The sequence below is a fragment of the Daktulosphaira vitifoliae genome, unplaced genomic scaffold (genome assembly GCF_025091365.1).
Source record: "Daktulosphaira vitifoliae isolate Bord-2020 unplaced genomic scaffold, ASM2509136v1 Scaffold_4, whole genome shotgun sequence".
Taxonomy (NCBI): Eukaryota; Metazoa; Arthropoda; class Insecta; order Hemiptera; family Phylloxeridae; genus Daktulosphaira; species Daktulosphaira vitifoliae.
The window spans coordinates 3,748,352-3,764,999 of record NW_026099575.1 but is presented as its reverse complement, the minus strand read 5'-3'; the positions used below and the strand labels follow the sequence as shown (position 1 = coordinate 3,764,999).

At 31.6% G+C, this 16,648-nt stretch overlaps 3 protein-coding genes across 5 annotated transcripts in view; all 3 read right to left on the bottom strand.

The window, feature by feature from the left end:
- The window catches only part of LOC126903875 (uncharacterized), a 39,686-nt gene that overhangs the window by 21,920 nt on the left and 1,118 nt on the right, over window positions 1-16,648 (bottom strand). The window contains exons 1-2 of one of the 3 annotated variants that reach the window (XM_050682408.1): window positions 6,701-6,761; window positions 5,359-5,514 (exon numbers count right to left, since the gene is read on the bottom strand). The exons of the other annotated variants lie outside the window; for them this stretch is intronic. Of the exons in view, the coding sequence (XP_050538365.1) occupies window positions 5,359-5,514; window positions 6,701-6,733 (189 nt within the window). The 5' untranslated portion in view covers window positions 6,734-6,761. Of the gene's footprint in view, window positions 1-5,358; window positions 5,515-6,700; window positions 6,762-16,648 lie in introns of those variants that run through there. 3 annotated transcript variants of the gene reach the window in all.
- On the bottom strand, window positions 9,455-10,359 carry LOC126903878 (uncharacterized). The gene is made up of 3 exons (XM_050682414.1): window positions 10,210-10,359; window positions 9,951-10,121; window positions 9,455-9,670 (listed from the first exon to the last, which is right to left on the bottom strand). The coding sequence occupies exons 2-3, from the start codon at window positions 10,113-10,115 to the stop codon at window positions 9,506-9,508; spliced, it is 330 nt and encodes a 109-aa protein (XP_050538371.1). The 5' UTR covers window positions 10,116-10,121; window positions 10,210-10,359; the 3' UTR covers window positions 9,455-9,505.
- Window positions 11,714-16,210, bottom strand: LOC126903928 (uncharacterized). The gene has a single exon (XM_050682503.1). The coding sequence runs from the start codon at window positions 16,208-16,210 to the stop codon at window positions 11,714-11,716; it is 4,497 nt and encodes a 1,498-aa protein (XP_050538460.1).

The following is a 16,648-nucleotide window of genomic DNA, read 5'->3' as shown; positions in this document are numbered from 1 at the left end:
GTTTAGATATGATTGTTACTTGTTTATTAATAACAGCAATTTTAAACATTCATAATATTTCAACTAGGCAAGTGGTGAGCGGACGAAAAATAACTAATGATAAAAATAGCAACATCCTTGCTTCACCTCCAGTCTACATATGTATTTTAAAATGCAAATATATGTATATATACAGAGTTTTAGTGTAATCAATGTGCACAAGTTATAAGGTGATATTCAGTAGGACCTAAAAATATTGAAATTAAAAACTATAATTTCCTATCTCCAAAAGATCAGCGATATATTATATTCTCATTAGTGATTAATTTCGGGAAATAGTAGTGTGCCGATTACGATAATAATTATTCCTAATGATCCTATTGTAATAAAGTTTAAAATATTCATTTCACTCTTGTAATTATTTTATTTCTCCGTCTTAAAAAAAAATATTATTTTAGTATAGTTTTAATGGTAAAATAATTATCGGTTTGAATAAATAATGAAAGACAAAATAAACTAGTGAAATTAAAAAAAAAATCACATTATGTGTGGGTTTTTCCGATTTTCCTCGTTATGTAATCGTTTAAACTAAAAATAAACTACATCACAGAACTCCCAGTAAAATTTCAAAACAAATTTATGGGTCATAATAAAGTGAAATTTTTTTCCAACTTGTAACCCAAAGTTCAAGGGAGGCCGCGAAATTTATAAAAAATTGAGTGACTTCTCAATTTAGTATATTTTAAATATAAAACAAAGTATACTTTAGTTCAAAAATATATTTTCTAAAAAAATGAAAGTTTATTAAATTATTTTTTGTATATCCGTTTAATTAATGCCCTGCGTATAAATAACTGTATTAACTACTATACGTAAGGCATTAACTATTGAATGATTGACATAAGCTAAAGTTAAAATTACAGTAGTTGGTTTTACAAAAGATTTATATAATATGGAAAGAAACTAGGAAATGAGTAGATACATATTTCTGTTTACAACTGTACACTATACAATGTTAGTTTAGTGTTTTTTTGAGATCGATAATTAAAATTTTTTTTTTTTAACTTTTCTTTTAATTATAATGATTTTGGAAATATCAATTTGGTTGGTAATCAAAGTTTAAAGATGTATTCAAATTTCAATCAGCATAGAGTCATAAATTATAGGCCTAATAAATATAGAAACAACTAATTCAATAATAACTCTAGAAATAATGTAAACAGGAACTGTAAAATGCAAGATTATAGAGTTAATTTTTATAAAATTGACAATATGTATAGATATTTTTTATCATAATAATCGGCATGTTAACTACAATCGCCATATTATTTTAAAAATAAACCAAATTTAATAGATTATCCAAATATATAGAATCCATATGACCACTTAGCTATTTAATATTACGTTTCACTATTTATTTCTTACAAAATTGCTCTTCAACCACCGATAATACAGCAGTAAGTACCATTCTAATCTACCAGATGTGACCCACCTTAATCGATAGAAAGTCGATATTAACGATATGATGACCAGCTGTGAGTTAAACAACACTTAATTCTAAAATTCAATTAAAATGAACGAAAACCCTTTAACGACACAGGACAACAAATAATGAAACATTGTAATTTATGAGATTATTTTTTTTTCTTTCCTATTATCATGGTAAATATAGAGGTTTTCATTTATAAAAAAATTAATGTTTAGGTTTTGTATCCCTGATGGAGTGAAAGATAAAATTATTTAACTACATATTATTGTAGAGTTTTTTGAAAGTATACTTTTATATTAAGTATTTTTTTTATAAAAACATAATTATATATAAATGTAATTCTATACATTTTTATAGTAAGCATAATATATATTGAGATAGTTTGAAAATCTGAAAAACTACCTCAAAGATCAAGTATTTAACCTATTTGTGGCACGTATAAGAGTTGATCAATTATGACCAAATTTATTATATTTTATTTTTAGATGTACCAAAAAAAATTTATGGGGTCTGTGCATCAAATTTTGAAATTTAAAAATTAAGGATTTAGATCTAAATGACAACGCTTTTATATTTTGATAAAATTTTTATTTTTAATAATTATTATGTTTTTAAACATCGTGTAAAACATATTTTTATTATTTATCACTTATAAATAAAAGAACTTTTTTTTTGTTTTTTCCAAATTTTAAAATGATAATTTTTAATTCTTTTTCTTATAAAAAAGTTTTAGTAATCGATGACAATGTTAGGATTAATCTAGTTACAAGTATTTTAGTGTACAGTATAGGTATTATTCTTTTCTCTGTGGATAGGGGATAAGAATACTTCCATGGCCCCTCTGCCAGTCGTAAGAGGCGACTAATGAGGTTGTATCAGGTCAACAGCCTACGTAAAAATCTTTGTCAAAAAAGTATGAGGAATCCTGAACAATACTTAGGCGGATTGTCCCATCTCAGATGTAAGCGGAGACACCAGAAAGTAGTTAATAACGGAGAAGGCCTAAGGAATAAAGTGTTTGATACCAGCCGGATAACTTGTGCGGTAGCTGTTTCACCAGTCATGTGTACAGGTCTACCCAACGCTTGTAGTGTCAACGGTGTAGGGACATCACTACTTAAAGACGGTAAAAGAGAAGACAGTGTGGAATGTTCAGGGAGACATAAATGATGTATGGAATAGATTTGCTAATTGTGTAAAGAATACTTCAAAGGAGATGGTTGGTGAGAGTAGGAGTAGAATGCTAGGAAACAAGGAAACCTGGTGGTGGGATGAGAACGTTCAAAAAATTATAGAAAGTAAAAAAAAGCAATTCAGAGCATGACAAAATAGCAAAAGGAGAGAAGACTGGTTGGAGTATAAATGCTTGTGCAAAGAAGCCAAGTGTGCAATAAGTAAGGCGAAGTTTAAGAGGTATGATTCAAAGATAAGAGAGAAAAGGTCTAAAGATTATCATTACATAAGGTGTATAAAAAGTGTTGATAATAAGGTACTCTCAAGTGATTGTGATGTGAAAAAAAAATGGAAAGAGTATTTTGAAAAATTATTGAATGAGGGGTACCTCAAAGAGACATTAGAGGATGTCTCGTGGAATGAGGGACTGGTAGATTTAATTAGTGAGAAAGAGATATTTTAATTGATGACATAAACTTCCATTAATGAAAAAGAATAAAGCAGTAGGACCAGATGAAGTGCCAGTAGAAATATGGAAAATATTAGGCGGTAAGGTGGTTGAAGAAACTTTTAAATAAAATCTTATTAGAAGGGAAAATAACAAATGAATGGAGGAATAGTATTGTAGTGCCGATATTTAAATGTAAAGGAGACATACATGAGTGTAGAAATTATAAAAGCATAAAGCTTATGTGTCATAGTATGAAAATTTAGGAAAGTTAATAGAAAATGAGACATCGGTATCTAAAAACCAGTTTGGATTTTTGCTGGTAAGTCAACAATGGAGCCAGTATTTTGTGTGAGGCAACTAATAGGTTGTACCAGGTTAAAAAGCGTAGGAGGAGTATCAGAAGATTTTCGGGTAAGAGTAGGAATGCACCAAGGTTCTGCTTTAAACCCTTACTTATTACAACAAGGAGAGGTGCCGTGGAGCATGTTGTTTGCTGACGATATAGTGTTAATAGGAGAAAATAGGGAGGAAATTAATCAAAGTCTAGAGGTGTAGAGAACAGCTCTTGAAGAATTGTTTAAGAATAAGTAGACGTAAAACAAAGTATATAGAGTACGAATTTGACAAAGGAGAACACGAGGTAGGTGAAATGAGGAGGTCAGTGACAATAGGCGAGGAGGTGATTGGAGAGGTGGAGAGTTTTAAGTATTTAGAGTCAGATGAGAAAAAGAGTGGTGGTATTGACGAGGATGTAAGACACAGAATTAAGTGCGGGTGGTTGAAGTGGAGAGAAGCGTCTGGCGTCTTATGCGATAAAAGAATTCCAATGAGGCTGAAAGGTAAATTCTATAAGACTGTAGTGAGGCCAGCTATGATATATGGTTTATATATTGAGTGTTGGGTAGTTGATAAAAAGTAGAGCAGAGATGAGAATGCTTAAATAGATAAGTGGAGTGACTAGAGAAGATAGGATAAGGAACGAGCATATAAGAGGAAGTATAAGTGTAGCGTCAATCGTGGATAAGATGAGAGAAAATATACTTAGATGGTTTGGTCATGTTATGAGGAGAGAAGAATCGAAAGCTGTAAGAACAGTTATAGAAATTAATGTTGAAGAAAGAAGAGGTAGAGGAAGACCAAAAAAGAGATTGAGGGATGTTATTGAATGCGATATGAGGACAGCTGATGTGAGCGTAGATGCTGTTGGGGGAGATCGTGTCAAGTGGTAATTTAGAATTACGGTGGCCGACCCCAAATAGTTGAGATTAAGCCGAGGAAGAAGAAGAAGAGAGTAGGTATTACTCTAAGGTGGTCTTTATTTATGAATTTTGAAATTTTTTTTGGGATACTCCTACATATATTTCTTTTGTAATAATAATAAAGTATTTTGAAAATTTGACGTTATTTGGAAAAATTTAAGTCAAGGCATGTAACATTTTAAGCTTTTGACCTTGAATTTTCGAAGTATATTCCATAAAACTTTAAAAAAAGACGTATATTAGAGGTGTTCAAGTCATTTTTTTCAATAAAAGTTAAGATACAAAAAAAAAATATTGAAAAACCCTTTGTAAAGACGAATATTTTTAAAAATTTATCGAATATTTTAGTTTAATAACAATATACTTATAAAAAAAAAATTAATCAGTTTATTCCTTATACTTAGTTACTTTAAAAGTTTCAATGTTTCATTAGAATCTTTTATACAATTTTTTATAGATGCATTCTAAATAAAATTGTTTGATCCTTAGACATTAAAAATTGTACGTGTAAGTACTTTAAAAATAGGGTTTTATATCTAACACGATTCTTGTGCAACTGATCATATTATATTTTTTGTCTAAAAAAAGGATGCGAACTGTGTATTGCCCGTAAATAACAATTTTAGGCATATTACTTTCTCTAACTACAGCCGTGTCGAATCCTTTTGATATGTAAAATCCCTAAAAATTTATATAACTGTAAAAATAATATACATATATGTATTATGAAATGTATGATAGTAATTTTTTTGTGTAACGTCGTACCTTAGGCCAAGGACAATTTATAGTTGGAATTTGAAAAGCATCTACAAATCTTTTCCATATTTTTTCTCCATACATACCAAATTTTATTGAAGAGCATGCATTTTTTGAATTTACTAGAGAAATTTCTTTGAATAATCCATTAGAGTCATGTTTTCCCGCTAAGATATTCATCTTCGATAACAACGTGTTAATCAAAGAATAATTCAAAATTATTATTTTTACATTTTATTAATAATACTCACATTCATTGAATCGTCAAAAGGTTGTCTGAGTGTGATGTTGCCAAATAATAGTTGAGAATATTTGGTGACTTTATATGGAAACAAATTGTATTGTATTGGGTAGTCAATGCTCGAATTACATCTAATATATTCTTTAATATCCATCCAAAAAGGCCCCTATTAATTATGAAAGAAAAACAGTACAGTCAGAGCTCAACATAATAGGTATATGGCTAGTTTAATGAAATTATTATTTGGAGATTTTTTAATTGGAAAAGAGATTAACCCTACAAATAAGTATGTGCTAAAAAATCAAGTGGAAAATATTTTGTGACACTATAATTGGCAAATTATGGTAAAGTTGGGCAGAAAATTAGATAAATAACATTTTTTGTTCATATTTTTTTTAACCATTATGTACGTTTAATAAATTTATATTCGGTGTAGGTACACAAGAAGTACGATTGACGCAAAATTAAAAATAAAAAAAAATTTGATATAATTTTCTACTATGTTTAAATCTACCATTAACTTATATTAAAAAAAAAAAAGAATATTGATAGACAGGTAATTGTTTACAATAATATTCATCATAATTTTGATTTGATCGATTTTTGTTATAAATAAAAAGTTTAGCTGTTTAAAATTATAAAACATACACAATTGGTTATTTATTATCTTAGGAAATATTTTTGACTATATATAAAAAAAAAATGATATCTAAGGAAAGTGGGGTAAGTTGGTGAAGGTAAGTGTTAATTTGAACTGTAGGTAAAACTATCTGAACTGAGATATTTTTTTCTCTTTCATTTATTTTAAAACACATTGAGAGTGAAAATTATTTGTAGACATATTATATTTTACTATGATATTGTTTCCAAAGTATAATTAATGTGCTCTCGTGTAGCCCGACTCTAGGTGTAATGACACACACAAAATTACTCTATGTCATTTAATTTAATTTCTACTTTTTCGTACGTAGTTTATATATTAATTTTAATCTACAGGTACAGCATAAATAATTATTTTTTGAAAATGTGTAAGAAAATTAATTTATACACGTCAAAATAAAAATATCAGTATAGTTAACATTTTCAGTCTAAATGTTTTCGTTTTTAATCGTCAAATGGCAATAAATTAAAACGTAATAAATACTATGTAATTAAAAGTAATACTTTTACCGTAATTATAAATTTACTTAAATAAAATATTTTAAGACCGTTTTTATATTTTTTGTCTACTGTATATTAAGTAAACAAAATATCCCATTTTATCGATCTAAAAATTGAGCTCAATGCATGTCTGACCATAGCATACAAACTGATCCAGTTTTATAAAAAATCGAATTATTTTTTATACTCACCATTAATTTTAATTGTGTCTTAATAGATTTCATATTTTCAAAAATTAATAGTAATAATATTAATACTCTTTTTACCATCATATTTTACGCGTTTATTGAAATTAATTTCCTACTATATATTTGAAAATGACAATCAAAAAGTAGGAAACGTTTTTCGGTGAATAGAAATTCAATTTGTGTAAGGTACAGAAAATATATGAATTTAATTTAAAATACTAAATCGTCTAACTATGCTTCCATTGAATTTCGTTTTTAGATTCAAATATTATGAAATATTATTTTGTAGATTATTATCGCTATACTATATGCATACGTAATTATATATCATTTTTAAACTCTTGTCTGTTATTGTACAACTATTGTACGATAGGTTTTTAATTTTGTTTTTTTACTACTAAAAATTTATTACGGAATCGAAAGTCTTTAAGTACATAACAAAATCGACAATATACATATTTAGGTAATCCAGTTCCAAAGATATGCCTCATAAACTAAGTATAGGAACAATTATGCTATCTATTTTTTATTCATAGATTTTTTTTATTATAAAGTAAGATAGTTTTGATTTTGGTACATTTTTAATAAATTATAGAAAAAAATCTTATGGTGTTAAGAGGTAGATTTCGATGAACAGGAGTCCATGGGTGTATAATCCTCTCCAAATACCTATATTTTTATAACATTTTTAAAATATAAACTGATCGAGAGACACGGGTATAACTATTTTTGTCACTAGATATTTCTCGACCGTACTATTCTAACTACACATGTATAAAAATATCAATTAGTTTAAAATTATAAGTTTATTGTGTAACGTAAAGAAGAGTATCTGATTATTTTGTTTGTCTATTTATATATATATATATATGTGTGTGTTCTAACTTATCTTGGTTGAGCCGAATGCGTGTTACGACGGCATTTATTATTTAAATAATTATAATAAGGTGTTATAATTTGTTTGAGCGCGTGCGAGATAGTCAGCTGAGTACTACTTGAGACAGGTTCATGGTCGACATTTGTGTGTACACTCACCCCGCTCCTTTCCTATTTTGAACGTCATTTGCAATGCCAAACACATACTTGATTCGAATTGTTCTTAATAGTTTCCGGCACTGGGTATTTAATTTTTTTTTGACCCCTACTCTAAAGGCTAGCCATAATGTCCCCAACGAACCGCCGGACGTTTTGTCGAAAATTGGCCATTGTCGGAACTGGCTGTGGGTTAATTTTCGTCCGTAGCGTGAGTCTGTTTTGTGTTGTTGGTGCGCTGCAACATCGAAGTTTTTATATATATTTTTCGTGAGTGTTCGCTACTGTGGTTTATAATGTATTTTTTTCGTTTGTTGGCATTGGCTAAACCTGCCTCCAGTTTCTTTAGCCCTTCATGGCTGGTAATGTTTAATTTTTAGCTAATATTTGGAGCCAGAATTTTTTTTTTAGTGCCGTACCATAAGTACGTGAAGCGAGAGTTTTTTTTTGTAGGTGTCCCTATTTTTTATATAGGTCCCTCAACATGGCAGGCGTGTTACAAGACCACCTGTCATGCTATACATATATTTTTGTGATTTATATAAATGCTTGATTTTATATTATATTGGTGATGCATATATAACACTAGTTTACAACAAAATTGACCTATGATTTATGATAGTCATTTTCTATATAAAATCGTCCACTGAGTCCGAAAATGAAGTCCAAAATACAAAAAGTAGAATAGTTTTTGAGTTATTGCGAAATAAGCGTTTTTCGTGTGCCGCGAAAAAGTGTTTTTATTATATTCTAAATATCTTTAATTGCATTTAACCGATTTTCATTTTTTTTTACATAAAATTAAATAATATTAAATTACCTATAACTTTTATATTTAACAATTTGTTATCTGACTTTTCTCGTTTGCTATCTACGAATTGACCACTGAATTTTTATCATTTTTTTCAAAATGTCAGAAAAATTCAGAGTTTTACGTAAAATACACCACTCAATTTGTATGAGAATTTTGCGGAAAATATCGTCGTAAGATTTATTTTTAGTTTTAGAGAAATTCGGGGGGGTTATACCAATATTCCTTCAATTTTGGAAAAAAAAAAAAAAAGAGGTCCTATTTTACATTTTACCAGGATACTCACTCATATATTACTATGGTTCGAAAGATTTACACCCTGTATATCATTATTTCTATGTCAAACTTATCATAAATTATCTAACATTATGTCATCATTTCAGATAATAAAAGACTGGAGACGGACATAACTGATGGTTTCAGAATGTCGCGCATCTCACTACCAATTAACATTCTGCAATACTCTACTTAAATCATTTGTACAAGCGCGGTTTTTCAAAGAAATTTTATAATATTAAACAGCAATAAAGATACCGAATAGTTTTCTGATAAGTAACAACAGTAACGTAACGCATGAGATCACGCACGGACATAATAACCATAATTATTGCGTTTATTATTAATCAAAATAAGTATAAAGTATAGATTGAATCACCGTTCCACGGCTTAACATAAAAAAGTTGATTTTTGAAAAACAAGATCTTTAAGGAATTTAGATGTATAACTATGAATATTTTTTAAAAATATGCTGTTTATGAGTAAAGATGTATTTACTATGAATAAAGAGTATCACATAGACTATACTAAGTAAGAATTACACACAATACAATATATTACATTATCATAATAATCAATTATAACTAAATAGAGTATATTTTTAATTATTCTATCAACTACTTATTATATCTTTAACGTAACAAAAAATTTGCTAGTACTTTGATTTCAAAAATGTGTTGAAAACAACATTAAGAATATGGTTTTAATTCTGCTGAAATTTTTGTGCAACTGATTATTTTTTTTTTTTTGTCAAGTAAAACTACCTGAATAGAATACTTTCCATAAATAAACTGTTTTGGTAAATTACTATCTTTAAATGAACCCGTATCAAATCCTTTTGAAATATAATGTCCCTGAAAATTAATGAAAGACGCCAAGTAGTATTGCTTCATTTTTTTTACTGATTATGACTATTTAAGCGTGATATACATTATTATTTGTGCATTACTATAAGTTATAAATTATTATAGGTTTATTAAAATTCAATGTGCTATATTTTTTCCACCTAAAAAATTAGAATAATTTAATTTATGTCTCGACTAAATTATTTTAATAAAAGCATAAAAATAATTTTGAAAATTTTAAATAAAATGAAAAAATTGTATAATCTGTTATAGATATTTTTATTTGTACCACAGGCCAAGGACAATTTATAGTTGGAATTTGAAAAACATCAACAACATATTTCCATGTTTTCTCTCCAAACATTCCAGATTTCATTGAAAAACATGCATTTTTTACATTTACTAAAGAAATTTCTTTCCATTGACCAAAAGAATCGTGTTTTCCTGCTAACATATTAATCTAAAATACATAATATTTAATAGGTGTTTAATATGTGTTTAGCTAAAATAAAATTTGAAAATATATTTATTTTATTAATATTACTCACACTAAGTGAATCGTCTAAGGGCTGCTTTAATGTGATATTGCCAAATAAGAATTGAGAATATTTGGTGGCTTTACGTGGAAACAAATTAAATTTAATTGAGTAGTCAATGTCTGAGGCACAACTTTGGTATTCTTTGATATCTAACCAATATGGCCCCTCGTTTAAATAGAATAATATTTAGTTATTCTGTTACTTTAAAAGTCATTATTTCTTTTTCAAAATAAAATAAAACTAATATGTTAAAAGTTATATTATCTTTACAAGGAAATAAAAATTGAAAAATCTTATATAACCTCATGGCCAACCAGTTCGAAAAAATTATGGTTACACATTATATAAACTTAATACATTGTAATAAACGAAGAATATTATTGGTCCATGTTTAGGAAAAACTAAAAAAACTGTTTTTCCCAACTATAATTTTCTCTTAAAAATGAAATATAGAAATAAAATATTAAAATTATTCAAGAAACATTTCATTGAATAAATTTAAATAATTTATGGCCAGGTAATTATATTTCATCTCATTTTGGAAATAATTTTTGGTTCTTTACTCACTATTAGTCTTAATTGTGTCATAGAAATTTCAATATTTTTAATAATAAATACTAAATAAATCAACACTTTTTTTAGAAACATGTTTTTTTATTGATTTTATAGCAAATTTTATTAATATCAAACTTATGGGTGTCTATGAAAACTAATAAGAGTAAAGTGAAAATAAAAATATTATGAAATGCATATAAATCACTCAACCATTCCACGGAAAAAAACTATACAGTTATTATAAATATATCGACAACTTATATAATTGATAGAACTATTATATACAGTTGAACCTTCTATATAAGATAGTTCTTTTAATTCTATAATTTTTTTTTTTTTTTGCTATATTAATATAACTATGTTTCCGTGTTGTATATCCTATTATTAGTATATGAATCCCATCTAAACATTTAATAAAAAATATTCAGTTAGGTATAAAAATTCTTTAAATGGAACTCATAATAATTATAATGCTATCAAATTATACACAAAGTGTTGCTATTTAAAAAGGTCACCACTACGTACCATATAATTGATATATACACAGATTTTATGTAATTATTAACAATTTTTATTACTTTTATTCTTTGGACATTTCCATAGTAAATGTAAAATATGCATGTTAATCAATACAATTTGGAATGTCCGATGAAAAAGTATAGAAATAATTAAAACATGTTATTCAGATTCTAACTACAAATTTTCTTTGACCTAAAGTACATTGTTACTCAAAAAATTAATCTAACATTATTTCATAGATTATCAAGTAACATTTTCTAATTTATGTAAAAATAATCCAGTACAGTGGGGACGTAGCATAGTTGGGACAAGTATAGATACTATCTGACTGTGACTATTTCAAAAATCCTCCCTTTAAAATTTTATAATTAATACATAATTCTTATTTTTTGTATTAGAGGGCTCTATACGAGGAAACAAAATTATTTGACTTTGGTAGTCAATGTTTTATTTGCAACATTCTATCTGCTCCAACAAAATTGGTTCCGCAGTCCGTATAGATTTGTGATGGTAGTCCCCTTCTACTAACGAAACGGTCTAATGTCGCTAAGAATGCGGGGGTGGATAGATCCGACACTACTTCCAAATGGACCGCCTTGGTGGTCATACACACGAAAACGGCCACATAAACTTTGTACTCCCGTGATTTTCTAAGTCGCTGCTCTTTCATGGCAAATGCTCCAGCATAATCAATTCCCACATTTGAAAACGGACGGCTAGCTTGAACTCGAACCGCCGGTAATTGAGCCATCATAGGTTGGGGATTTACAGCGGCGAATCGAACACATTTCACGCACTCTTTAATTACTCTTCTTGCAACCTTCCGTGCAGAAATTATCCAGAACTGGCGGGCCACCATATTCATCATAAATTTTGGTCCGGAGTGACAACCTACAATATGCCAGTACCGGAACAGTAACAAAGCTAAATGGGACTGACTAGACAACAACAATGGGTGTTTTTGATTGGTATCGAGTGACGCATGTTTAATACGGCCTCCGACTCGAATAAGTCCCAGTGAATCTATAAAAGGTGCAAGTCTCGCATACAACCTTGATGATACTCGTCGTCCTCCTTCCAACTCCAATTTTAACGCAGAAAAACTTATCTTTTGTGTGTGCATTACAATAGCGTACAAGGATGCTGTTAACTCATTCTGAGGCCAAGAGTTCGACGCAGAAGTCCTCCCGCGACTTTTGGACATAAAACGCCGCAATAACACTCCAACTCGAATCAAACGCGTATAAGATGAAAATCGGTGAAACCATTCAACCTCTGAGTTTTCAACGATCGCTAACGTGACTGCATTAGTTTTGACCTCTGGCAGTTCAGACGCTGACATAACAGGAATAGACGACGGCCAAACCCGTGGTTCGTTCTTCAAAAAATCTGGGCCGTTCCAATACAATACTGAAGATTTTAATTTTGAGGGCAATACACCCCTGGATGCACAATCGGCCGGATTAATAGAGGTAGGTACATAACGCCATTCACAATTGGGTAACAAATCACGAATTTGCTTGACTCGGTTGGACACGAATATTTTAAATGAAACCTGTGGTAAGTTAATCCATGACAATACGACCGTTGAATCTGACCACGCGTACAGTGTATCAATGTTCATATGCGATGATAATAATTTATGAATACGCGACAACCACTTGGATAACAAAACCGCCGCGCACAACTCTAACCGCGGTACTGTGGTAGGCTTCATTGGGGATAGCTTAGTTTTGCTACCTATTAACCGAACATTTATATTACCAGTATCATCAACTGAATGCAGATACACTAAAGCTGCGTAGCCCTTTGTGGACGCATCACAAAATCCGCACAAAGTTACCTGCTTTGGCGAGGGACTACAAATAACTCGCGGAATTCGAATGGTTTTCAAGTCTTCCAATTCGTCAAGGAACATTGTCCAACGCTCCATGATACTAGATGGCAAGGAAGAGTCCCATTGTAGATCGTATTTCCACACTTCTTGCATTATACTTTTGGCATAGAAGATCACTGGAGCCACCAAACCCAACGGATCAAACAAGCGGGCGATGGTCGACAACAGACTCCTCTTCGTCATCACACGCTCACCAAGTATAATGTCATACTTAAACTCATCATTGCTGGGAAGCCAACGCATACCCAGTACTTTTACGCCTCCTCCGTCTGAGACCGCAATATCCAACATATCCGATTGGTCTTCAACAGGAATTCCAGCCAAAACTTCTTTGTAATTTGATGACCATTTCTTCAACTCTAAACCACTCTTTGCCAACACATGAACTAAGGCGTCACGTAGACGTTTAGCTTCTTCCAAGGTTTGAGCTCCTGTACAGATGTCATCCATATAAGTGGAGCTTTGCAAAGCTCTACTTATATCAGGCTCTTCATCCTGAACCTCCATCGCTATCTCCTTGAGAACTCTTAAAGCTAAATAAGGGGCGCAGTTTAATCCATAAGTGACAGTATTTAATTCATATTCTTTTAATTCTTCCTTAGGGGAAGAACGCCACAAAATATGTTGTAGAGGCCGATATTTTTTATGGATCCAGAACTGTCTGTACATTTTACAAATGTCGGCCGTAAAAACAACTCGATAAGAACGGAACCCGATCAACACGTCTACTACATCTTGCTGGAGCTTTGGTCCTGGATACAGAAGATCATTGAGTGATTTACCGGATACACCACGAGCCGACCCATCGAATACGACCCGCAATTTCAATTTATCTTCAACCATTTTACACACCCCATGGTGGGGAATGAAATATACACCGGGTTCTTTAGCAACGGACATGTGATTTAGTGCTTCATATTCTTGCATAAAGGCCTGATAATGTTCGGCTAACATTTTATCTCGGGATAACTTATTCTCAAGTTGCAGAAACCTCTTAATAGCTATTTGCTTCGAGTCAGCAAATAACTCAGGCGAATAACCATTTCTCAAAGGTAGTGGCACGATAAATCTTCCATCTTCCGCCCGGTCCACTTCATTTTGAAAAATATCTTCACAGTGTCCTTCATCTGTAAATTGCATTGGAGCCTCCTCCGGTTCCTCTATTGCCCAGAACCTTCCCATCAATTGCTCCAAGGATACATGAAAGCAAGATACCATTGAAAGCTGTTGGTCTGCTGGTGTAATTGTAGAGCGATCTTCTCCTATAAGAACCCAACCAAACACCGAGCCGAATGCTGTTGGCATCCTTTCGTTAACCACAACACGTTTACCATCCATGACTGCAGGGAATAAATCTGCTCCGATTAACATATCCACGGGACCTGGCTTATAAAACTGAGGATCGGCTAATGCTAAATGAGAATACTTGTTCTGAATGTCTGGAGTCAACGGTCCGTGAGGCATTTCTCCTGTGATTTTGGGTAATATCCATGCCTTAAATTGTAATTTCGGCTCATCAGCATGCCGAGGGGTTAAAGTACAATGAGCTACACCATCTATACCAGGCACATTAACTCCCGACAAGCCAGAGATAGGAGCGGTCCAACGAGTACGACTGAGTCCCAAACGCTCTACACATCCGGCAGTTATGATACTAATCTGAGAAGCCGAATCAATCAAAACTCTGACAATTTGCGAATTACCCCAACAATCACGGGCATGAGCAAGAGCAGTGCCTAACACCACCATTGTATGTGGCAGGGAACCCATCAGGGTGGCAGGACTGTTGTCTGCTTGAGAAGGTACTTCTGTAGCAAGCCGATGCAGCAGCGAATGATGACGAAAAGAACATTTATTACATTTAGCAGCTTTACATTTCAAAGCTAAATGTTGACTAGAAAGGCAGATAAAACACAACCGATGAGCCTTAACAATGGAGAAGCGCTCAGCAACTGTCAAAGACTTAAATTTATCGCAATCTGGTAAATTGTGATGGGCATCACAAACATAACATTTAACCAAATTATTCACCTTGGTACCAGTTTGGCGAGCAATAAGAGCAGTTTTGGATGTGAATGATTGCTTATTGTAATTAAATTTGCCATATTTGTATTTATTGTCCGTGGTTTTATTATCTGCTGATTGAATTCCCACGTTTTCCAGGATTCTTGCTCGTTCCTTCACAAATGTAATTAAGTCCTCGACCGATGGAAAGCTACCACCACATTCGGATTCAAAAACTTTTCTACAACCTATTGGTAAGCACCTCATTCCTAATGTAAACAACACAAAGTCACCCACGTCAGGTATAGGAAGAGTGTGTAATAGTGCTATGGAATCTTCAAACACCTTTAAGAACTCATTGAGATGAACAACCGTTTCTTGTCCCACACGTGTCATATTAAGCAATCTTTCCACCAAAGAATTGGCTAATTGACGCGGTTTATTGTATCTGTCTTCCAATGCCGCCCAAGCAAGAGTGAAGCTATTGGTCGATAGATGATAACCCTTTGTAATTTCTTCTGCTTCTCCATATAAGCAACCCATTAAATAGAAATATTTCTCTTCATTATTTAATTCATTGTGCTGAACAACTTGAGACTCAAAACGCCCACTAAATGCCGACCATTCATCTAATTTACCACCAAACCTAGGTAGCGGTATGGTTGGAAGTTTTGGATCTCTTATAACGCCATTTGACAAAGTGGAAGCCTGAGGAAAAGCGATAGATGGTACCACAGTGTTTTGAATTCCTTCCTGAATACCATTTGAATTGCTCCTGACTGCCATGCCATCTTGTTCTACCTCAGCTCTCATAGCTGATACGCTGCGGACCAACGCTCGAATCTCCGGCTCCAATTCAGGCTTAAATTTGTCCAACTCGTTAAGTTCAATCATAGCGTCTAGTACTGCTTCATTTTCAACTAAAAATGCTTCCCAAAGGGCGTCGATGTCAGCAGCCATCATTAAAAATTGTCCCACATCCTTTTTCTCTTTTACTGCTGCCGTGTCTAACGTATAAGTATGCCGAACACTCATTAACAGACTTTCTCNGTATGCCGAATACTCATTAACAGACTTTCCCGCTTAGTTAGCGCTTTATCCCTGGCACGTGTTGTTCTTTCCGTCATGGTTTCCAAATAAGTATATAGACCTCTTCACTGAACAACCAAAGGAGAAAGAGAAAAAAAAAAAAAATAATAAATAAATAAGTAAAACCACGGAAGAACACTAATAAATTAATATAAAATAATAAAAATAAAAAAAAAAATCAAAGAAAAATAATAATAATTTCCAACAAAAAATTTCTTGATTACTAAATGTTTTCACATCCGATGTAAAAACCACCGACTCCGATCAGAGAATTGTAAGACTGCAACTTTACCGATAGAGATCACTAATTAGTGGAACCGATCTCCATTCTCCAATGATGCAGATTGAATTTACTGACAGTTTGTCACACTTATTTAAAAAAAA